This window comes from Osmerus eperlanus, chromosome 11 (genome assembly GCF_963692335.1).
Source record: "Osmerus eperlanus chromosome 11, fOsmEpe2.1, whole genome shotgun sequence".
Taxonomy (NCBI): Eukaryota; Metazoa; Chordata; class Actinopteri; order Osmeriformes; family Osmeridae; genus Osmerus; species Osmerus eperlanus.
In genome coordinates this window covers 8,986,335-9,010,674 of record NC_085028.1, presented here as the reverse complement: position 1 = coordinate 9,010,674, position 24,340 = coordinate 8,986,335, and the positions used below count along the sequence as shown (strand labels likewise).

The following is a 24,340-nucleotide window of genomic DNA, read 5'->3' as shown; positions in this document are numbered from 1 at the left end:
ATTAATACACAGGAGCTCCCATGGGTTTTTTGGGAGGTTAAAAGACAAAAAAGCTGTGTCAGTTAATACATTCTCCGTGTCCTCTTAATTGGCTTATCAGTATTAACAACGGTTTTGCAATCAAAAGCGCAAACATCTTCCTCACCTTCATTGTCGTTCCATCAAATCTAGATCACTTGGCAGAGGTTGACACTGTAATGTCTCCACAGTATGTGCTGCTTTTACTCACAAGGGCATGGGTTTTTGGTGGGACCAGTTGTTAGGTAAATGTATCGGTCGACTAAAATGTAATCTCTGCTGGAGGGATAATAACCATTGGCTATTAAATTGGTCATTTAACATAGCTGGTTTAATTTACCACTACCAAACCAAACAATGATAAACACTAGCAGGATGAGCAAATTCACAAGCATCCTGTCATGTACAGTGCACAACAGTGCACAATGTAATTTACTTCAAACATCTCTCGCCACAATGTGTTTATTCATCTTCTGCCACGACATTGACAGAGAGCACTCTGGGAGATTTGAGATGGTAAACTAAATCAATGTGTCAGTTGTTTATGGTCCCAATCGGCAGTACTACTTGTCCACACATACAATAGTCTACACAAACGCGCGCGTGCGCACACACACACACACCCTAATAAGGTCACTTTGGGTGCAACTCACTGCCCCAAACTCCAATTCAGGAGACTAAACTTGTCTTAAACTCTTTACTCAGCACTAAAACTCCTACCATTCATAAACTGCTGGCAATGAGTAACAGCAATTGTCAGGGGAGCATACAGTAACAGGAGGCAAACTGAGAAAGGATTGAGACCAGTGGATGAATTAGCCATGAACCATCTGAGTTAGGACAGTCAAGTAAAAAATGACAGATTTCTAAAAGAGTGAGGCTCAGCAGCACTTATCTTCCTGTTTGTTGGTCATTTCTACACCGAACAATGATGGTGAGCAGACTGCAACCGATGACACAGTCCATATCACGCCTGTGGCGTGCTAATTGCTAACATTGGGTTGTTGAACCATTTACTGAGTATGATGTCAACCTTGAGGCTGTGTGTTGTCTTCTCACATTGAAAATGGGTCCAGACTCAAACAAAAAGGCATTCAGCAGACTCCTGTTAGTCAATCTAGAATTCTTCTCCCATGCAGGAATATAACTAATCGGCTGAATTGGAAACAGAGAGTTTGACTACAAGCCAAAAGTGTGTGTTATGAGAGAACTTCCAGGGGGTCACTGAGACTGGTATGAGGTTTCAGGGTTGAAATTGTGGTTTGTGTGTGCGTTTGTGTCTATATGTATGAAGTAGAAACCGAACTAGCACTGTATTATTGAATGAACTAGAGTGGTTGAAGAGAGTGGTACTGTAAGGGATGCTTTACAGAGCTGGTCCTAATTGATTTACACATCTTTCTCTCCCCATGTTCTCTTCTCTCTTCCACTTTTACCCTCAGCATGCACCTCTCTAATTCAATGAAAGTGGGGATCATTTGCGCAAACCGCAAGACTGCGTCACTGACGTTTTATGTATTTTCATTGAAGGATTTTCCTACCTAATTTGTCCACTCAAAGAATTATAATGGTGTATACTGCACAGTAAACTCAACAGACACTAAAGACACTGAGCTCACTTGCATGCCAAGATGAGTCATGTAGGTTTGGCACCAGTCTTTCCATCACAGTGACCAAAAAACAGCTGAGCAAACACAAGGCTTGATGGGATATTGAGAAATAAATAACAAATGACAGGAGAGCTTCTCACCCAAAAAATAAACTTGGGTCATGACCACAAACACAAAAACAAAGTGAACTCTTTTTTATGCTGTAAGCGAGTTATTTCCCTTTTCCCCTGAAATTTAGTTGAAGAAAAAGGAAAATAGGGAGAGTGGTTTCCTTTAAGCTATCCCAGACATTAAAGGGGTAGGTGACAAATTGATTGAAAAAGAAAACTGCACACGTGCACTTACCATGTTCAAAGACTACTCCTAAGCACACATCGATTTAGTCAGGCACTGCACTGTCTACTAAAGGCACAGTATTGTACAAGGTGCTGGGCTCACTCAGAGATTTGTTGGACATCTGAAAAGCCACTTGTTCAGTCCGTGTTAAATGAACTGACTAGGTCAGTGAGCATTCCTAGCTAGCTCAAGGGCAGATATCATGTTAGACTGGAACTCAAGGTTAACCGATGAGGGTAAAGTAAGCAGAATGGGTATGTGTTGGGTAAGAGTGAGGTTTTCACTGAATTATGAGCCTATGGTTGACAACACCAGTTGAGTAGGTATGCAGTGACAAATACATAAAAATGGAAGACTGTAACCCAGTTATAAGAATTGCCCACTTAAGGGTTACTGCTACACTCACTTGAAGCAGACTGTGTGCCAGTCAGTGTTGAGGGCCTGGAGGTACTGCTTGTCATAGATCCTCAGTCTGCATCCTGCGCACACGGGCAAGCTTCCGCCAGCTGAAGGACAAACACGCACACACAAACACAGAATAATATGGTACATTTATGGAAGAGGCCATCAACTAATTACACAAGTATAGAAGAAACGTTTCGTTTTGGTTTCATTTCAATGTATTTTAACCCCTTCACTAAATAATTGATCAGTACTGATGACATAGGTTCTTGCCAGTGGAACTATATCACTCCTAAATACATGATCTAAGGTTTTTTACTCCAATAACCATTTTCTTTGCAGTGTATAAAACTAAAGCTGGCTAGGGAGAAAAGTGAGTCAACTAGTGTCAATCAACAAAGTATCCGACATCTAAAAATAGTTTTCCTGAAATGACCAATTTTTCAGTTAGGCCTATGTTTGGTAATCAACATTGGCCCATCATGGATAACGGGACTATGGGACACTTTGAGTAATGTGGTAGTTTTCAGTGCTTGAAGTGTAGTGTTGTGCACCCTTTGCATCTTTTAATAGTGGTTGGTGGTTAGTACAGTAGGCCTATGTACTTTGTCAAATTAAAACAAAATGATGCAAATCAAGGAAGACATGGCTTAGCCCGATCACTGAACATTGTGCTCTGCTGTATGAAGTGCAAATATTAATTTGGACAATTGTATTTAAAGTTCTAAATGGAACAGTTCTAAAAGAAATAACTGCTGCAGTGCAGTGTACTTAAAATATTCTCAAATGAGAATTAAACATCCAACTGGAATTGCCATTCTGGCTCTCACCAACTAGCACTGGCTCATTTGCCTAATGGTTCAAAGAGACAGTCTTGCTGGAGTAGTTTTATTGATTTTCCAGACCAACATATCCAGTCTGCCCTAATGTCTTTGTCCACCATTATTGGTGCCTCTCTCTGACAGTTCTGGGCTCCCTGGTGACCAGTGATCCCTCACTAGTGCCAGATTGAGATCCATCACACCCTGACACACACAGAGTCAGCAGTCAGGAGTTAAGAGTTATCTATCATGTTCACTCAGTTCTGACAAATGGTGACAGTCAACCTTTGGGCTTGTATCAGTCTAGTCATAGACTTTGTGATTTTCAGAAAATACAAAATACAGTTGTTGAGTTTTTTTTATGGGAAAACAAAAACATAAACCTGAACCTAAAAATAACCAAAAGGTATTTTAGACAAGTTACATTTTATATTATAAAGAAATCAGCTATTCGAACTAAATGCTACTTAAACGAACTCATAAGGCCTACCTTACTTTTCACTGGAAACCTGCTGGCCAGAGTGACGACTGTGAATGACGACTGATTGCCTTTAGCAAGTGTTTCTCTTTTAAACTTTGGAAATTATTGTTATAAATTCACAAACGCTGTTGTTACGACATATCAATACAGTACAATGAATTGGGTAAGGGTTTGTTTGATATCGTTCATTTGAGATTTATTAGAGCAGCAGCCTCTTTCGTGTTATTATGCAGTGTTGTCAGTCTGAATGCTATCTCCGACAGAAAACCAGTTTGGGTTTTGCTGTACAACAAGGTTAAAGGGAACATTCGGAAGATAGTATGACATTGCCTCTTCTGACTCTCAATTATTAGGCTACTTGTACGAGGAATGAGAAAAATAATAGGTTATTAGCTGGAGCATCAAGTATTGAGATGCGCTTACTAAGCATCCCGCCCTGACACATGCCAGAAGACAACCGATGCTATTTATTTTTGTACAACTGCGTGGATAGATAAAACTTGAACTCACCTTCCTCCTCTCCCATGCGTTCGTCCTTCCAGGTACAACAGAGCAGCATCAACCTCATTCACTTTCCGACCCGGAGCTCCGTGAGAGCTCTGATGAACAGATAACCGGTCTCAGACTCCGACCACAGCCCAGCAGTCGTGAGAGTTGGTTACGTTTATCCTCGCTCACAGCTTGATACTGCCTTGGAGGATATGCGGCGATTCATTTGCAGAGGATGGGCCAATGAACCATTGAAGATGCTAGGGAATGGAATTTATAGGTTGGCCAAACGACAACAATCCCTGGAAAATGCATGAAAATTCGTCTGCGCAGCATACGCAGAGTTCAGAGGATGCGCAATGCACCCATTCTATAATCAGTAAACTTATGCTTAACTATTTGTATGTCTTAAATTCACCACTACTAGGTACACGAGCAGTCAATTACAATGACAATGTTGGTCAGATATATTTAGTATATTAACTATGAGAATATGAATTGGCATACCTTCAGTTCCAAAACGAATGGAACAATTAATAACTATCAAACTATAGTTTTATTACTATTTTATTATACTATTATTATTATTATTATTATTATAATGCCCTAATGTCAATGGCTATATAAACCAATCAAGGGGAACAACTGTTGACAAAGATATGCTTTTAACTAGCAAAGATTGTCCATAAAACAATTGAACATGTGAGACAATGAAGTATATTTTCCTTAAACATTTTATTTTGTTATTCAATAAAGCAAATAAATGCCAGGATTTCCGGAAATTTGTCACATGTGCGTTGTGGAAATAAAAAGTGCAAACCCCCACAATTCCTCCTTTTTGTTTAAATAAGATGAATAATGTCCCATGGCACAGAGGACACAATCTAAACCAGTACGGCTCACAGGCAGTTCATCAACAGCACCGATTATAAGAACCGAAGCGAGTGAGAGTCCAATTACAAAATACAGTACACATACAGGAAAGACGTGGGAGAATTTTGTAACAAAGCAGATATATTTTTGGTCAGTGGGCTTTCTTCAATATAAACGAATTCAATCCCATTGAAGCTCACCCCTACATCATGTAGAATATACACACAAACTCACACAAAAAGCTGTTATACAGTATTACAGTTCTCAAGAATGAATAAATGCATATGGAAAGCATGTCAAAAAATCATCATGACTGTTTTTGTCATATTTTAGAGAAGTCGTGATGATAACTTTGTAAGTATTGAATGGTACAAATACCTTTCAAATTTTAATGAGACAAATTGCAGTATGGGAAACTACAATGACTAAAGATATAATCTGACTAACATACTGTAGCCAAAAATACATTGGCACTTCATACATACATAATGTACAAACAACATATTAGTTATTTTTTATTTATTTTTACTGTGACATACTTTGAACTAAAAACACAAAAGAAATGGAGTAAAGACCAACACTATATGGATCATTACACAGCTAAAACCTACATGATGAATGTGTTATCGAACACATTTGGATTGTCATCATCTTACCATGTTCAAAGCTATAATGCTCTTCATACTCTACAAGTTTGGAAACATGGAGGTAAGGTTCTGAGGAATACTTAACCGTGGCACTTAAAATGAAAATTGGCAAAGTTACTGGTAACAGATGGGCAGCATGAAAACTACCCACTCTCCCTGCTGAAATCTACCCAGGGCTAGAAATAGCAGCAGTCATAATATGGATCCAGAGGCAGTCCTGAAAGTGGCCGAAGTTTATCAATACTTTTACATGCTTCTGGGAGCTCAACCCTTTGACTTATTAGTATCATGAATCCTTAACAGTGGAACATGCCGTATGTACAGTAGACACTACACTGGCGGCAGTGAGTCCACTGAGACTGCAGTGAGCGGGAGTTTTAAAATGACAACTGTCTGCATACAGAGGACCTCGCTGCCTGCTGGCACAGTCAAGTAAAGGAAGGGATTTGTTCACATTCTCGCAATATCTATGGAAACACACACACATACCCACATACAAGCACACAACATGCACATATACACTTTGTCCTATAACCCCACATAGACAGTGGTAAATATAGGAGGACTGTAGAGTACTACTGAATGGGGAGCATGACAGACATTATAACAGCCGATGAACAACCATTATAATGATAAAGGCACAATCTATAATACTGGTCACACCCAACGTGTGCACAAAGTCTGGGTTGGTAAAAAAACAATGCTTATGTCAAATAAGTACAAAATATCTTTCCATACCAATGGGGGAGTTTTGCATTTAAAATGTACATTCTAGATCCTGCAGTAGCACCAATGCTGCTTGAGGTCACTTTGCATCACGAGAGGTGTTCTACTTCCTCCTCCCACAGTATTTGCCTTGGCATCCAGGAACTCCTCCTGTAAGGTGCATATACATTAGGGGAGGATTGTTACAACTCACAAATTGTAATTTGGCAGCATTCAGTCGGTATGACTTTTACCGACTGGATGCTGAAAACTAACCTTTTCAAAAACATATATTTAAGCTCAAAACACGTGTTACCTAAACTGCAAACTCATTGACTTCATAGGGCATAGTTTGGGAGCATTTGGGATGAGAAATCAGTTGAACAAAATGCAACTACCTTGCTACCAAGAGTCAAATCAAATCAAATCAAATTTATTTGTATAGCCCTTTTTACACGCAAGCATGTCACAGAGGGCTCACAATAGATTCCTACCTCTATAGCCTCCTCCTCCAGCACCTCCTAGAAAGCTTTGGAGTGGTCCATATTTGGCAGCTTTGGCTGAAACAAATGTGGAGAAAAATGTTAGCAGTACTGTTACATGTTTGTGTCTTGGGAGGTGTTTCCACATCATTTGTATGTTAATGTTTCAAGTGCACTCATTAGTCAAGAGCATTTTGGCAAAGTCATTATAGCCACATGTGCTGAGTACAAGTATCCATTAATATTTGGGATTCGGGTGGATGATGGATTTTGCTCAGATATTTAAGGTGCCCTAAAGACCTATTACAATCTCCAAGTCACATAATGCTTTCTAAACTAGCTGGTGCAGTTATCTAAGAAACCATGTTTTCTCCTGAACTACTGTAATCCCACTGACAATAATCTTCCATGCTAAATAAAAAGAAGATTAAATGACGCTCCGCTCGCAATCTGCACTGACTAGCACTCAATGTTCTGTTACCCTAGTGTAATCTCCAAATAATCTGACACGAAAGTCAGTGAAGAAATGAGTGAATTTAGGACAGAGAGGAAACTGAGGTCAGTCACACATCAATTTGAAAACCTCGACAGAAAAATGTGATGTCATGTCTGGGTGGGTTTTTAAAATAGAAAACATTCATCAGTACCTTGTTGAGGAGTTAGAGGAGCTGTAGCACCGGCACCATACCCTACAATAAACAGACAAATTAGAGGGGTAGTAACATGAGGGTATTGGCCAAAGGACATTCATTTCTGACTGGTCCAGGAGGATTTTCTAAGGCCAAGAAGCTTGTTACAGTACTGACAGCCTAATATTACTTATAAACTAAAGAAACATTTCACATCATAGTTACTGCTGCTTTGTAACTAGTAATGTGTTTTCAGCCCACCGAATAATTCTCAGAAGTTAAGCATGCGTTTACAGCAGGTGTCATTTAAAAATCTTTGTTGTCAGATTAATAAACCATGTACTTGTTTGATAAGGAATAATGTAATATGAAACAATTTGGGCCTTTTCAATTTTAATATAAGAACAAACTGGCAGTTGCAGGTGATTTACTTTCTGCGTACAACATTTTGCTGCACTGAGTCACTGAGTCACATGAACAACGGATTTTGATGGAATGCGCAATTTAATTAAATGTAAAAATGGGAAACAATTGGCTACTAGAGGAACTAAAGGGAGGAAGAGGGTGAGAGAAAGGGTCCTCTATTCTTAAAACACTACATAAACAATTGGTCTTTACACGCTTTGAGAACCTACAATACGATAGGTTCCTCGTTCATAATTGGAGGAGCAGAAACAAAATCATGCATAGGGGAAGTTAGCGATTCTGAACAGTTTTGGTTGATTCCCCTCACTCAATATCTCAGTTGGTGTTAGCTCAGGTCCATTGGACTGTCAATGTTACCTGTCTGTTGGCAATTTGACAATAATCCACCTCCTGATCCATAAACAGTGAACATGGACAGTTAGGAACTCGTACATACAAGATGCCAAACATACAAGGTTTTAACATAATTCATCTTTCTAATGACTATTAGAGTGGCCTGCTGTCACATAGGAAGGGAAATATACTGTTTCTATTCTACTGGTTGAATGTTTACATACAGTAACTATATATACTGTATAGTATCAACTCAGCATAGACAGTTAGTAAAAAAAAATACTATGTTAGGAACAAATCCATCCAATCTTCATCCAGCAGACAATATAAATCTGTAGATTCAAACCACAAACTGTGAGGTACACTCTTTTTTTGTAGTTGAGGAAGGTGGTAACATTATGTTATCCCTTTGAGAACTGCTTTTTGCTCATCCCCTCCTGTTCCTATCTCTATGAAAAATGGCCCTCCTGAGTTGTCTCTGCAGCAGAGGTCATTGATTTATTGCACACTGCACAGACCTCTGGGCTCAATATACAAAACACGGTCTTCAGAGTTCACTATATAACACATAGTCCTGAGGGTTTACGACAGGACTGTGTCCTGTTCTCTCCGTCTCAAACCAACTATTACCAAAACTCTGTAAAATACACATTCATATCTACACCCTTCTCATAGGATAAACAAATCAAATAAATAAGAGTGCTGAAACAACAGATATGTGTTTACATAAAGAACACACAGTCCATCTGACTTGCATACAGGAAGTTTATGTTGTAAACCTTACCTGGGAATGCTTGTTGAGGGTAGCCTCCGCCGTAACCTGGTACTACCCCTGCCCCTACGATATCAACAACAAATTTATCAACAATGAGTTATACATAACAGTGCAAAAGACATAGCCATGGCCTGATTTTAAAGGGATGTATTTCCACATACTACAGTATGGGCAAAGCACTTACATGGATACAAGTTTATAACATGTATCAGGATTAAGGAGTCTCTGATTGGGCCACCATTGTGCGGTTCATTTGTATAGTATTTTTAGAAAAGTGGAAAAGTGTTTCGAACAGTATTTATGAGGGGCGCTCTTTCAGGGGCGAGCTTTAGACAAGTGGGAGGTGGATTACAGCTACAGACTGGCCATTTTGCTGGGGGCTGAGAGAGGGGAGAGAGGAGTCTGTACAGCCTGATAAGACTCTGCCCTCAATCAGAATGGAGACAGACAGGAAGAGGGGACTGTTATGATCCCAAACATGACTTGAAGGCCAACTGGTTCAAGCTTTGAGAATAAGATGATTTGACTATGTGCCTGGTTTGTGTTACTGTCTTAACAGAAGCACCAAAGTAATGCAGTGTGCATAATGACCAAATACCAGGAGGATGGTTTTGAAACAACCAGGGTGGAAATGAGAGTGTCTCTTACCTGGTTGGTATCCACCAGCAGCACCCAGATTACCATAGCCTAAGAAATGGAGGCAATGCTTTACCAAAGATGAACAATTTATACAATATTTCAGTGCTCATCAATAAAGCATTCACTGTACTTTTTACTGTTGTTTTTTGCTGTTTTGTGCATATCTACTATAAGAGTGACCCACTTCCACCAATTGTTTATGGTTTTACTCAACATTTTATCCATTCCAAAACAGCTGTGTTGTACTATCAGAACTGTTTGACATCTCTTTGACATCTAAAACTCTTTTCAATAGCATCATCATAGCATCATTCCTTGATCAGCACTCCCACTCTCACTGTACTTTTGGGTAGTACTTCATGGGCACAGATTTGTGTAGAGTCCTACATCCCCCCAGAGGATTGTGCAATCTTTAAACCATCACACTTTGATGTTGCACAAACCGTTTCTAGGTCCATTCTCTGACAGTAATCACCATCCACAGGGAATGAGTGTCCCATTTTTCTCATTCTTTTGTGTCTAGTCCAACAGTCCTTTTCATGGGAGGGCTCACTCCTGTTTTGATGTTACTAACTGATTAGGATGTGGAGTCATGTAAACACATGAACTATTACTATTCATACTGTATAATACTTCTCAGATTGATAGCTGGAAGGCAGCCTTAGTAGCAAAGGCACAATCTTTTTATGTGTTAGGCCTACAGTACTACAACTATAGCACTACCACTTCCGGGATAAGAAACATCTTATATTCTCATTGAAAAGTCATAGCAATTCAATAATAATTACCTGGTATTATCAATGTACTGTATGCTGCTGCAAAACACAGTATTAAACAAAATACTGCACATGTTTCATGTTGTCACTATTACCAAACTTGATGGGTTGTTATTGTGTTTTTACCTGGTTTGGGTGGTTTACCACCTGCTCCAGCTGCAGTTCCTGCTCCCAGCCCAACACCAGCAGGATATGCTGCACCTGAAACACCATACAAACAGAATGATGGAGTTAAATAGTCACTTTCTCATGTGACAACAACTCCACAATATCAACTCAATATGAAGATGTGACAGTATACTCTATTGTTCCAGAGGGTCCCACAGAAATGTGTTTAAAGGTCTCAAACATGCAAATGAAAGCAGTTTGTGAAACCTCCAGATCCCTGACCGAAACAAATCAAACAGCATGAAGAATATACCTCCAATAGCATACAGTCTGGTTAACAAACACAATGGGACAGGAGATTCCTGTTTGTTTCTGGAGGACTACACTTGGACAAGGGTGTGATCTCCCATGGGTCTGGTCTTTGATTGGACATTGAAGTTGGTGATGTAGTCTTGCTGTAATTTTGTTTACGGCACTGTGTCAGACAGCCCCCATATCAGCACTTTGCATGCCCCTTGAGCAGGAAGTACAGAAGGCTGGCATTTCCTGGACAACGGTCACTTTGTACCTTGATCTCTGGAAAATTGGTTTAAGAAACAAACCAAAACAAGCAAGTACACTTTTTTTCCTTCCTCCTCTTTCATACATACCCTGTCCATAATAACCTTGACCATATGGGTATCGTCCTGAATTATGAGGACAAAGAAAAAAGTAGTTTTATTCCTGAATTGACCTCACCGTTAGAGGGCACCAGTAATTGACTCAATTAACATTGGGTACAGTATATTTAAAAAGCGGGGCATTTGAGTTCACATACAGTATTATCAGGAAACAGATATAGGATGACTCAGAAACAGTGTAGTCGGTTTATCTCAATAATGCAACAGTGACATCATACCTGTCCCACCTCCAGCTGTCAGTGGAATGCCTGCTCCTCCTGGGACACCCCCTGCTCCTCCTGGGACACCCCCTGCTCCGCCCACTACTCCAGCCCCCGGAACACAGCAGCAAACACATGAGAAACATCTTCCATGACATATTCACTTTGAAATACACACAAATGTGGTCAGATGGATGCAAAAACAAAAACACGGACAAACCTGGAGGTTTCAGGGGCTTGGCACTAGGAAGTGTGCCAGCTCCAGTACCAGCACCGTAATAGGGACCTGAGACACAGACAGTAGTGTGTTACTATTAGACGAACAAACAGCTATGTTTCCAAACTGAAACCTAAGTGGTCGCTGGGTGTGAGAGATGTCTTCCCCCTTTTGATCTTCATGAAATGACAGCATAACACTGTGTAAAGGGCGGCAAGTGCAGATATTCATATTTTACTTACCCCCATAGCCACCATATGGATATCCTCCAGCACCTGTGAGGAAATATGAGCCATAAGTACTCTCAATTATGTTTGGGACTTCTGTTACTGTGGGTGGAGTTTAGCACCATCATACTGTAGGTTAAAGACGCAGTTTGTCATTTTTGCTTTAAGGACTGTATGATTCTCTGCCACAGTCTTGCTTCCACTCATTCGTAACCCTCATAACCTGAACCTGTGTGTATTTGCACACTAGCCATTTACAGCAGAATAGCCATAGGTGTGTGATTATCACATCCTGGCGGTATTTTATGAAAAAGCTGATTCTGTATTTCCCCTTGATATTGTTGTGTATGCACCTTTCCTAATATTGATTAATGCAGCACATCATCCATACCGGTGTGTTGGCAGGATGCATAATTGTGCTTTTATGGCTGTATAAAAATGATGACAAAACACTGAGGAGCATATGGACCTCTAACATACGAACAGCAGTATAGATCAACAGCACGGGAAGAGAAAGGAGGCGCTTGGGCATTTTTACTGCACCTACAGTAGAGTCATGATGCTGTGACCTGCTTCTGTCTCATACATACCCTGTCCATAATAACCTTGACCAAGATTTGGGTATCCCCGATACGGGTATCCCCCTGAATCATGATGACAAAGAAAAACACCTTTATTCCTGACCTATTTGCCACGATGTGATTAGCTTAACTAAATGTTAAAATGAGCTGATTTGTTCAAATGAACCTACGAAACTAAATGTTACTAGGAAGGTACTGTAGACATGCTGATAATTAAATTGCTTGGTCAGCCCCAGGTCAGTGACATGTGGTTTACCATACATAAACAGATAACGATCCAACGAATGGATGTCTGCAGGCAATTTTTTTCTGAACAGGAAATTGATGGTGCTATCTTACCGACCGAAAACAGCTATCCTAACCTTTTCCTACACTGCACAGTCCCCAGACCTACTGTACTTTGTGTGTCTACCATATATTGAACAGTACTTTAGGTGAATGGGCAAACCACTTCCATAAAAAAACAAAACATCAAAAATCTAAATATAAAATACCATGAAATGAAATCAGCTAGAAACAGGTAGCCTGACACAATATTTGAGCCTGTCAGCACTATGGATATGTAATTTGAATCTATTACCTTAAAGCAGAATTGTAACATAGTGTCTGTGTTTGACCTGCATTAGAAAAGGCTTATGGTGCCAGTCTTTGTATTTCAAGTGGATGAAAATCTATAAAGGCAATCAATAAATGTGCATCCCATTATATACAGTACATGGGATAAGAGTTTTTTATGTATACTTCTACATTGGGATGCTGATGTGTGAGATTATAATTAATAATAGCATTATTTGAATAATTTATGAAATATTGATTTGAGAATGTCATGGGTTTCTCACACCGATTAGTCAATACCTATAAATCAAATATATATGTCAAGTGTAGTGACAGTATAAACATGTAGCAGTTTTCTTTCAAATAATAAATAATATGCATTATATGTCATATCATAAATATGTGTATTGCACATTTTTTACTATTATAAATATTTACCTGCTCCTGGTGGTTTAGGTGCTTTCCCACCTGTACCAACTCCTACACCTAAAAACATATTTTTTTCCCATCAATCCACCTGAAGTCAGAGTATAGTACCTCTTAGCAGAGTATAGTACCTCTTAGCACACAAACAGCACACAGTGCTGTGAACACCATTTAATGCCCAAGTCAAAGTTAGATTTAGCACAATTAAATAACAAAAAAATATGATACATCCAGTTATTTGTTTGTATGTACTCAAATACATCTCAATTAAATTAACCACATAAAATAACAAAAACATATAAACATAAATCCTCTTACCACCGGGTTGCTGCACCCCTACGGCAACTACATGGAAGAAAAAAGAAAGTTGTCATCAGCAAACACAGTTAATCTATTGTATTGTCTAAATCAACAGTTTATTTGTTGAATCAATAAGTATCCATCTATAACGTGAAAGAGTTCAGAGGCGTACAGGTGTTGAGATTGCACTCACTAGGCAGGCCCTGGCCTGTGGTACCAACTGCAAATAGACAGAGTAGTATCAATCATACTAGTTTAGATTGTATTTGATATATTGGATTGACTTAGCTTTCAGACATTTAATGCTACTGAACCAATGCAACACTCTGGCAAAGAAAGTAAAGACCCAAGTCTGGTGTTGGTGTCAACATTGTGCTTACCACCAGAGGGAGCTGCAACTCCTGCTCCGCCTACACAGAGACACAGACACACACAAACACACACACAGACACAAACAAACATTATTCCCTGAGTTAGACCATATTCTTTGAGAAAACAGAAGTATGGAAACAGAAAAAAATACAGAAATTTCCCATACCAACACTTGTTCCAGCTGCAACAGATAACCAGCAACACATGTTACAGTGAATCAATGTGTTTTTGTATTGTTCCATTTTATGACTGATTACTGTTTTTCAACAACTTACCACTTGGTTGAAGAACTCCAGCACCAACTGCAAATAAGATTTGGATATATTTGTAATCCATCAGAAATATATATATATATATATATATTTGTTTTTCTCCATAATTCACAAACAAGTGTACTTACCACCAGGTTGGACACCTGAAAAAACAGGTGAAAAGCAAAGAAAACATTGACAATTAGAGTTATATTACAACCACATTCAGAAGCAGTAGGTAAGTAGTTCTACACAACATTAAGAAATTATTTAGGCACTGTTAGTGTTTACAAACACTGTATTGACACAATTAATGACTGAATGAACACACAAATGAATGATAGAACGAATGAATGAACAAAACAGTACAACAGTTAACATACAGTGACATGTAGAAAATCTGGACAAAACCACTATTATTCTAAAGCAGGGACAATATACTGCCAAGGATATAGTGTAATTTCTTATTTTACTCTTGGTTGGAAATTTAGGACAAGTGAGCCTGACACTTTGAAAAGTAGACCTCAGATCAAATATAAAATATGATCTCCTGCTGTAGATTTTATGAAAGAAAAGGTCATGAAAGAAATGGAAAAGTGAAGGTGTAAACTGTAGTAAACCAAACACCATCTCTGCAAACAGTTCTTATTTTGAAGGAAGAAAATGATCAGTTATATCAGTTTATATATAATCCAGTGTTGAACTAAGAAGGAGCGGGCACTTATCAAGCGCAGAAAGCTTCAGGTTAGTATAAGGAAAGGCGGGTACCCTGATGATATCAGTGACACATTATTAGAGGTGAGTTGCCTATAAACAAGATATTTACAATTATAGGTGTTATAGCTCAACTTCTGAATATATTCTCAACATTGTGAACATGCACAAATGTGCAATTCTATTGAATTAACTGTGTAGAATCAATGTTCACAAACATATCTATACTGTTTTGAAATATGCACATAAGCATGAAGGGCTCAAATTATATTGAAGACAAAATGTATAGCTCACGCTTTCAAAATAAAGTGCCACCATATATCAAGGGGTGTTTAAGGGTTGTTCATGCAAACACAGCATGTCTTACTGGGCTCTGGGGCCTCTGGGGCCGTGCCATTTGAGGCAATAGGTGCCGGTCCTGCCAAAAGACAACAGTTTCCAGTTTCATTCATTGCAGTTAAAAGAGAGCGCAATGTGGGGAAACTAGCAAAGGCAGAAAACATTAGGGACCATGGCACTGCCGTTTCAGAGGGAAGTAAGCTAGGGGGAAATTAGATATTGCACCATGGGAAAAAGTAGAGCTAGCGGAACAGAAATCATGTAGATTTGTTTTGGGGTATTGGGGAGAAGGGAGTGGGAGCACAGTGGGCAGAGGACTTATGGTATCATTGCCTTTTGATAACCCAAAGGTTGAGTGCATGAACCAGACAGCAGTGGTAACAGTAGAGGGGGTTAGCTTGAATGCTAAGCTCCTGTCTATTGTTGTTCATTCTTGATGAGGTCTGCTGCAAAGATATCTGTTAGAAAGCAACCAACTGGCATACTTAGAAACATATTTTTACAGTATACAAGTAATAGGTTGGGATGTACAAACGACATAATGTGTTTTTAAGAAAGGATTTTTGTTTTAAAGAACTACTGTTTATAATAGATAATTTACCTGGCTTAAGCCCAGAAGGTTCTAGAGTTGGAATTTTATCTGTAGAAAAGATAGATTGATCACAAATGTACATGTCAGTACTGTATTTATTATAAAAAATATATGAAAGGTGAAATTACCAATTTACCTGGTTTACCAGCAAAAGGGACCCCTGTGCCAGTTGGTGCACCCCCTGCAGTGTCACCTCGACCATCACCCACACCTGCCCCAGGTGTGGCCACTGGCACTGGAACACCCACTCCACCAATGCCTGCTCCCTCTGGCACGCCTGAGGGGCACAAGGTGAGGAAGACAGGTAGACAGAGCAGGTGTAAAAGTGTATGTGGCCATACACTTTCACATTTCTTATATACATTTTGTATATATATATATATATATATAAGATACAGCTGAAACTATTTTTGTGTTGTGGAAAGATCATGGAAAGTATATGTACAGACTGGCTGGCTGGCTGGCATTGACATACTAGTTTAAAGAAATATGATACTGTACATACATACCATATTTGGGCGGTTTAACTCCACCAGGATATCCTATAACGTTTAAAAAAAGGGACTTATTCACACTTATGCAAAGATGTGAAACCAATGAGGAAAGGCACATGCTTCTTTGGGATGCAAATAACTAATAATATCGTGACTGGATTCCAGTCAGCATTCTTATGTATTCTTTTTCCTCAAACACACAATGTACCGCTTTCTAGGTTTACACCCTTGGTACAGCTAAATTAATTTTCAGTTTATACACAGTTTAGTAGCTTTTAAAGATCCACCTCCAGCTCCTGCCCCTGGAACCACCCCTGCTCCTCCCAGTCCCCCAGCTCCTGGCCCTGTCCCTGCTCCTCCTGGAACACCTATGGCCAAAAGAGGACATAAATATACAGTATTTGTATATTTATATCTCAAGATGTACCTACCAAGGTTCTGTATGTGGTCTAAATTACACATACCATACTTAGCAGCTTTGGCTGCAGCAGAATATCCTAAAAACACAAAAATTGAGTGTGTAAATCGATTTTTGCTAAAAAGACAAATGGCATTACAACTGTTTTGCATCTTGGGCCATCTTGGGCCTTGCGCCTGGGTCTATACGCAAACATTAGAAAAGCAAATGATGTCGTGCTACTGTACAATTAAATAGCCATAATTGTGACCATGATTTACCTCCGGTTCCTACCCCTCCAGCCCCAGTCCCAGGCACTGTTCCTGCTCCTCCCAGTCCTCCAGCCCCTGCCACTGCTCCCCCAGGAACTCCTGTGGCAGGAGTGAGGTATGATTAGACCTTTAGTTAAACATGAGCACATCATTACAGTATGGATAATTGAATGTATCTGTCATCCCTACAGTGTTAACATGATGCAGTTTTATTTACCATATTTGGCAGCTTTGGCAGCAGCTGAATATCCTGATTAGGAAAAAAGTTCAAAGAGACATACTTACTGAATGTATTCAGGTTAATCAACTTTACCTCTTGTCTTTATAGCCAAACAGAAAGATGTGTTCTATTTATCTGCATCCTATCTGTAAAATATACCTATTATTCATTGTATTCCCCACCACTATCTCTTCAGAGGTAAAAACAATGAGGATTTACCTCCAGCTCCTGGTACAAGCCCTCCTGCTCCTCCCAGTCCTCCAGCACCTAGCCCTGCTCCTGCTCCTCCAGGAACTCCTGTGGCAGGAGAGTTAGGCATGTTTAGAGTATTAGTTAAACATGAACACATCAGTACTGTATAGTTAATGTACTGGTGTCAACACTGCAGTACAAACAGGTTTAAACTTTTACATACCATATTTAGCAGCTTTGGCAGCAGCTGAATATCCTGAATAAAAAAAAGTTGTAAAATATCTTATTATATAAACAACAGATGTACATCTGATACACCTGAATACATTCAGTAAATTCAGTCATTCAGGTTTGTCAATTGTACCTCTATTGTTTATAGCCAAACACGATGTGTTCTGTTTATCTGTATATATAACGTATAACTATCTCTATAAATCATTGTATTTCCCAAATTCTATAACTTTAGAGATAAAACAAATACCATGGTCAACACTATGATTTACCTCCAGCTCCTGGTACAAGCCCTCCTGCTCCTCCCAGTCCTCCAGCACCTAGCCCTGCTCCTGCTCCTCCAGGAACTCCTGTGGCAGGAGAGTTAGGTTTGACTATTAGAACACACAGTGTTAGTACAGTACAGTGTTAGTACAGTATAGTTAATTTACTGGTGTCATCACTAGAGTAACATACCATATTTAGCAGCTTTGGCAGCCGCTGAGTATCCTGAATTAGAAATTAAAGTAATAAGAGACCTTCCAACTTAATGTAAAAAGGTTTATGAACTGCATCTCTAATGCTTATTTTCTGTGATGTGCCAAACAGGATGCAACTTTAGGTATAATGTACCTCTATTTAAGACCATGGTCGAAATTATACATTACCTCCAGCTCCTGGGACAAGCCCTCCTGCCCCTCCCACTCCTCCAACACCTGGACCAGCTCCTGCACCTCCAGGGACTCCTACACCAGTACAATAAAATAATGGATTTTTTTATCTTTACAAAACTTCAAACTTTCTAAGAGTTACAGTGTATCACTGTACTGTAGGCCATTGAGTACATTCTTACCGTACTTAGGTGGTTTTGCTCCAGCACCAGCACCATAACCATAGCCTACAAAACAGCACATTGTCAGGACCTTCGTCCTTGTCTTATTTGGGCTAGTTATGTGAGTTTGCTGGTTTGAAGTTAACCTCTGCCGTTTGAAAGGTGGCACACTCACCTCCGTATCCACCCCCTGGTGCCGCCCCTGCTCCACCAGCCCCTCCTGGTACACCTAGACAGTCAGAACACGTATGTATGTATATGTATGTATGTATGTATGTATGTATGTATGTATGTATGTATGTATGTATGTATGTATGTGAATGTGAAAGTATGTCATGTGAATATATCAACATATATGAATGTCAGCTATGCTTTCTAATGTACTGAAAATTATTTTTATTTTGTACCATATTTAGGAGGCTTGGCACCACCTGCACCACCTGCACCACCTGCGTAGGCTGCGAAAAAGAAGAAAGCTTACAGATAAGATATGAAATACATCATTAACTATAATTTCATGACCGATATGCCGCAAACACCCAAACAAATTCCCTTGAAAATGGGAGTCATATTCTCACAAGTTGAAATTGCTTGCATGGATATATGTAGATTTTAGCCTGGGATGACATTAAGAGTCTTCAAAAATCAGATGCTTACATCCGTATCCTGGGACAGTCCCTGGTACCCATCCAGTCCCCGCAGCAGCACCCCCACCTGGGATTCCACCTGCTCCACCTGGCCCTAGAGATGAATCAATCACAATGGTAAAAAGGACAGTATAAGATACAGGAAGACTTCAGTTAGAATGTCAATAAAATATTATAATGATAGGCGTAGATCTGCTGTAATTTCCAACTATTGGGCAATATATTGTGAAATAACCAAGCAGCCATACCATATTTTAAAGCCTTAGCACCACCTGGGTACCCTGAAAGTTTTTGAGAAAGATGTCAACAGAATGCAATCATTCCCTGTTTAGTATGATGATGCATGCGTGGCTACCACAGTGCTGTAGCAACAAGAAGTCTGAAGTCATTGTAATCTGATATTAGTAAAGGTAAGCATTTAAGTATTATAACAGTATAATACTGTATGTAGAGTACAGTATAAAGCTCCATGGATTACCTCCAGCCCCACCAGGAACCCCTGCTCCTCCCAGTCCTCCAGCACCTAGCCCTGCCCCTGCTCCCCCAGGAACTCCTGTCAAGATTGTGAGATTGTTTGTTGATCTTCAATATATTTAGTCACACTTCTTTTGTTCTTTTAGTGTAATCTAAGGGTATAAATGAGTAATCGTACCGTATTTGGGAGGTTTAACCCCAGCCCCCCCTGGCACCCCTCCAAAGCCCCCCTGTCCTGCACCACCTGGGACCCCTCCAAAGCCCCCCTGTCCTGCACCACCTGGGACCCCTCCAAAGCCCCCCTGTCCTGCACCACCTGGGACCCCTCCAAAGCCCCCCTGTCCTGCACCACCTGGGACACCTAAGCAGAAAGATCCAGAGCTTTATTGTGCAGTCAATCATATATTTATTTTTGACAGTCAATTTGGTTTCAAAAAGGAAATCTTACCAAACCTAGAAGGTATCCCACCACCTCCGTACCCTGTACATGTAGATGGGGGAAAAAACCAGAGTCAGCACCCCAACAGAATCCCATCCAGCACCAGCCAAGTCATGCCATCAATTCACAGCACCCTTCTCTAACATCCCAAGCCTGGCCTTGGATATCCTGCACCTGGCAAGCTGTATCCACTACCACCTGCTGGTGGAACACCTGCAGCCCCTTGACACACACAGGGCAGCTCGAGATTTTATAAATTGATTATACAAACACTTTTAAATATGGAGAGACAAATGTAAGAGATTTAAGCTAGTTTAAATCAAGGGAAGTAAAAAATATTCGATTTGGACTCATTCTGTTTGGTAGATCCATGCAGTACAGCTTAGTTTAACAAACGGTCAAAGCTAGATCAGTGCTTATTGGCAACTGCCATTAGATCTATACTGCTTGTGGCCTTGCTTGAGTTTTTGACAAATCACGATGAGTTGGCAAGTTTAGCTTTTAAAATGAGGAGGGGAGAAGGATGATTTATTGGAAGGACTTTACCTCCAGGTAATACTCCACCATAACCACCCAGAGTCCCAGTGCCTGTTCCCCCAGGGACACCTTCAGAAATATATTTAAATAATACTGTAAGTGTTTATGCTGTATACAGTAGTTTGTACAGTACTGTGTAGAGCTTGTCAGAATGTCAACAAAATACTCTATATGTACCATATTTAGCAGCTTTTGCCGCAGCAGAATATCCTGCAACAAAAAAGGACAAAAATCATCCCCCATAGGGATATCGTTTACAGCTAATTAGTACCATAACAGTACCAATACTTCAAATCAAATCAATTCAATCACATTAAACACAATAATATCTGTGTGACAGAGTAACATAGTTTTTTCCAGAGGGAAGAACATGTAAGACAATGGACAACATTGTCCAGGGAGTCAGATGGCAGAGCGGTTAGGGAATCGGGCTATTAATCAGAAGGTTGCCGGTTCGTGCCAAAATGACGTTGTGTCCTTGGGCAAGGCACTTCACCCTACTTGCATCAGGGGAATGTCCCGGTACTTACTGTAAGTTGCTCTGGATAAGAGCGTCTGCTAAATGACTACATGTAACATGTTGTGTTACCTCCTTGCCCTGCCCCAGGTAATCCTCCTGCTCCTCCAGCCACCACTCCAGCTCCTGGCAAGCCTTTCAGAGATCAAAACATCAATTAAGGTTGGATGAGATACGATTAGATGCCAACATGCATCCGAATAAGGCACTTCACTAATAACATCTATGATGTAAAACTACATTTTGTAATTGAATAATTAACAATAAGAGTAATGTCGCATCTCCAGATGAAATATATACATTATAATATATCATATATTCAAAATGTATTTAGTTCAGGCAAATATATATTCAGTTATCTGACATGGCTAAAATTGAAAATAATTCATTGTTAACCTCCACCCCATGGTCCTCCTTGAACTCCACCTTGAACTCCTCCTTGAACTCCTCCTTGAACACCACCACCTGGGCCACCTTCAAAACAGATGTTTTATTAACAGAGTCTACAGTATGCTACTCTGATAGACCTTCTCCATGCACTTAAATAAACTGCTCTGTCTACCTTGAGGAAAACTTTGCGCAGGGTTATGAACTGGCTTACTTTATCCCTTATCTTGGGTTTTACATTTGCAGTGTAGTTCTGCAAACAATTATTCAAAAGATGCGTAACGTCAGTCTAGTCTCAGAAGCCTTACTGTATGTTAATGTAATATTTACCATATTTAGCAGCTTTAGCCTGCGCCTGGGAGATACCTTGTGTGCCCACCCCTATAGATGGTGAAGAAAGCTTAGACAAAGGAGTGCAGTTTTGCAGTGAGCCTATGTATTTATGTGTGCATGTGTGTATTCCTCACATACATACCAGTTCCAACAGGGTAGCCTGGCCTGGACCCAGGACCCCCTTTCCCTCCTGGAAGACCTACTCCACCACCAAAGCCCCCATAACCTGAAACAGGGAGGGGGGCGATGAAGCACGTTTCTGTTTCATTCTACTTCTTCCAAATACACACACACACACACACACACACAAACAGAAATACTCAGTGATTCACATGTGGAAATGAAATTTTTACCAAAGGGAAGTTTGCCTCCTCCAGGTTTTGCTCCATAGCCTCCTGTGGAGATTAAACAGGCAAACAACATTAGTAAAGCAGACAAGCGCCGTATGAGTCTGACAGTATCCAGATTTAACTCTGATCATTATTCAAAATTTAAAAATAAATTGAGTGTAGCTTAGATGGTCAACAACCTTCTTGCGTGCTCTCTGGAATTCAGTTATACCAAATACCAAATATTGTTTTTGAATGGCATCCATTAAATAGACTGATTACTCAATTGTTCAAAGCTAATTTGGGTGTCAGATCCACTCAAATAAATGAAACCACATAATTGCATACCATTACATTCTGCAGTAAATGTTAACATGTCTTGTGGGTTAGAGAGTATGTGTAATTGTCAAGATTTGAGCCAAGTAGGTCACAGCTAAAGCAAGTTTGGTATTGTGGTTCATTGGCTCAATAATTGTAAAAATATATAAATTACTTGTTTCAAACAAACCCAATTTTTTTTATTTAACATTTATCAGAATAACCTGACTGTCAACAAACCTTGAAATATTCACTTAACAAAGGTATAGAAATGCAATATGTTCAACTGTTTAAAAAAAAAAACATATTCACAGGTATGCGTAGAAAGTTCAAAAGCGCAAGGAGACAGCGCTCAAACTGATCTAAATGTATGAGAAAAAGGAGGACGCTTGGTGGATCCACTTAATCCGCTCAGATCTTTTGTGAGAATGACAGCAGATCTGAGTGTGGTCCAAGGAGAGTTTTAACCTACAGCTGTATCTGGCAGAGTGGCACTCTTCCCTGCAAGGGACCATATATTTACAAAGCCAAAATTAATAAGGGTGTTGCAAATTGACCATTTTGGGATGTTGTTTTAGAGATGTTATGTTTCATTGTGTTTTGTAACATAGACTTTGGCATTAACTACTGTGATACACAGTGCACTTCTTGTCCATAACCATCTGCTGCACTCAGTATATGCACCTGTGTACATTGCAATGGATAAAATATTCTATTAAATGAGTATGTGTAAATTAACATCTCACATGCAAATGCACATTGAGAAGGTGGTCTTATGAAGAGAATGGGTTTGAATCAGCAAGATGACAGCTTACAACTAGGCAACAGCAAGAGTTTAGTGGGTTACATTTCTGTGGTGACAATCGTTCTTGATTGTGTTTGAAGCAACTAATGTTTGGCGCAAAAAGTAGAGGGGTTCTAATTTTGAGGTCTTCAAATGTTTTTATCAACAATATTTACAGCATAGACTAAAATGAACTCTCAGGGGTACATCCCACAGGGCCTCAAAAAGAGAACGCCTCTATCATCCCCAGCCAAATCTCAAGACAAACCCACCATACACAACCTCAGGGGAATACCCATAGAAGCGCCCGTTCATGTGAGCATTCATGTGCCCATTCACCAGGCCATTCAAATGACCGTTCATGTGGTTGTAAGGGGAGTAAGACTGCCTGTGCACTGAAGGGAAAGATACTGAAAAGCATGATCAAAAGTATTAAAAACATACCAGTTGGTCCACGCAATAGGGGTCTTTTCAACACTGGGATCTAACTTTTCCGGAATTATAAAGGTATAGATGTTGCTTGAATGATAAACATCCGAAATGACGATGACAATTGACATGTCATACATGATGTGATAATGTAACATTGGATACCTTGTGCTTTGGGTGATTTGAGTGGATATCCATGGAACACTCCTGGTTGCATTGGTCCTCCGTACCCATATCCTGAAGCAACAACATTCACAAATTAACAACATCAAGTTATCTCCCTTTTGAACAGGAGCTTTATAAGCAAAGTTGGCAAGGTTTTACCAAAACAAAAGGGGCACCCCTACCTGGTCCTCCTGGCCCTCCCTGCCCACCACCAGGCACTGCAGAGGCAAATTATCAGATAAATACATTAAAAACATGAGGTGCTGCAATACAATACTGTAGATGGATGGATGCAAACCAGCCAAATAAATAGGCCTTGTGTTTTTCAAATTTTGAAACATGACTCATGGTTGGTTGTCT

General features: G+C 39.8%; 2 protein-coding genes across 2 annotated transcripts in view; both read right to left on the bottom strand.

The window, feature by feature from the left end:
• limk1a (LIM domain kinase 1a) overlaps positions 1–4,353 on the bottom strand; it is a 41,867-nt gene extending 37,514 nt beyond the window's left edge. Inside the window, exons 1-2 of the mRNA XM_062473559.1 lie at positions 4,179–4,353; positions 2,371–2,470 (exon numbers count right to left, since the gene is read on the bottom strand). Coding sequence (XP_062329543.1) covers positions 2,371–2,470; positions 4,179–4,236 — 158 coding nt within the window. The 5' untranslated portion in view covers positions 4,237–4,353. The remainder of the gene's footprint in view (positions 1–2,370; positions 2,471–4,178) is intronic.
• A 2,018-nt stretch (positions 4,354–6,371) lies between these two features.
• Positions 6,372–24,340, bottom strand: part of elna (elastin a) — a 43,770-nt gene continuing 25,801 nt past the window's right edge. The window contains exons 15-59 of the mRNA XM_062473452.1: positions 24,163–24,198; positions 23,981–24,052; positions 22,309–22,350; positions 22,098–22,181; positions 21,953–22,003; positions 21,632–21,709; positions 21,308–21,370; positions 20,896–20,928; positions 19,747–19,821; positions 19,517–19,549; positions 19,279–19,362; positions 19,029–19,079; positions 18,797–18,850; positions 18,643–18,687; positions 18,458–18,535; positions 18,267–18,299; positions 18,083–18,160; positions 17,803–17,835; positions 17,607–17,684; positions 17,385–17,417; positions 17,177–17,266; positions 16,963–16,995; positions 16,786–16,866; positions 16,514–16,546; positions 16,141–16,281; positions 16,014–16,052; positions 15,441–15,491; positions 14,509–14,523; positions 14,384–14,410; positions 14,275–14,289; positions 14,117–14,146; positions 13,909–13,956; positions 13,755–13,781; positions 13,449–13,496; positions 12,465–12,518; positions 11,890–11,922; positions 11,651–11,716; positions 11,449–11,532; positions 11,201–11,236; positions 10,569–10,643; positions 9,676–9,714; positions 9,037–9,090; positions 7,512–7,553; positions 6,877–6,942; positions 6,372–6,553 (exon numbers count right to left, since the gene is read on the bottom strand). Coding sequence (XP_062329436.1) covers positions 6,507–6,553; positions 6,877–6,942; positions 7,512–7,553; positions 9,037–9,090; positions 9,676–9,714; positions 10,569–10,643; positions 11,201–11,236; positions 11,449–11,532; positions 11,651–11,716; positions 11,890–11,922; positions 12,465–12,518; positions 13,449–13,496; positions 13,755–13,781; positions 13,909–13,956; positions 14,117–14,146; positions 14,275–14,289; positions 14,384–14,410; positions 14,509–14,523; positions 15,441–15,491; positions 16,014–16,052; positions 16,141–16,281; positions 16,514–16,546; positions 16,786–16,866; positions 16,963–16,995; positions 17,177–17,266; positions 17,385–17,417; positions 17,607–17,684; positions 17,803–17,835; positions 18,083–18,160; positions 18,267–18,299; positions 18,458–18,535; positions 18,643–18,687; positions 18,797–18,850; positions 19,029–19,079; positions 19,279–19,362; positions 19,517–19,549; positions 19,747–19,821; positions 20,896–20,928; positions 21,308–21,370; positions 21,632–21,709; positions 21,953–22,003; positions 22,098–22,181; positions 22,309–22,350; positions 23,981–24,052; positions 24,163–24,198 — 2,408 coding nt within the window. The 3' untranslated portion in view covers positions 6,372–6,506. The remainder of the gene's footprint in view (positions 6,554–6,876; positions 6,943–7,511; positions 7,554–9,036; positions 9,091–9,675; positions 9,715–10,568; positions 10,644–11,200; positions 11,237–11,448; positions 11,533–11,650; positions 11,717–11,889; positions 11,923–12,464; positions 12,519–13,448; positions 13,497–13,754; positions 13,782–13,908; positions 13,957–14,116; positions 14,147–14,274; positions 14,290–14,383; positions 14,411–14,508; positions 14,524–15,440; positions 15,492–16,013; positions 16,053–16,140; positions 16,282–16,513; positions 16,547–16,785; positions 16,867–16,962; positions 16,996–17,176; positions 17,267–17,384; positions 17,418–17,606; positions 17,685–17,802; positions 17,836–18,082; positions 18,161–18,266; positions 18,300–18,457; positions 18,536–18,642; positions 18,688–18,796; positions 18,851–19,028; positions 19,080–19,278; positions 19,363–19,516; positions 19,550–19,746; positions 19,822–20,895; positions 20,929–21,307; positions 21,371–21,631; positions 21,710–21,952; positions 22,004–22,097; positions 22,182–22,308; positions 22,351–23,980; positions 24,053–24,162; positions 24,199–24,340) is intronic.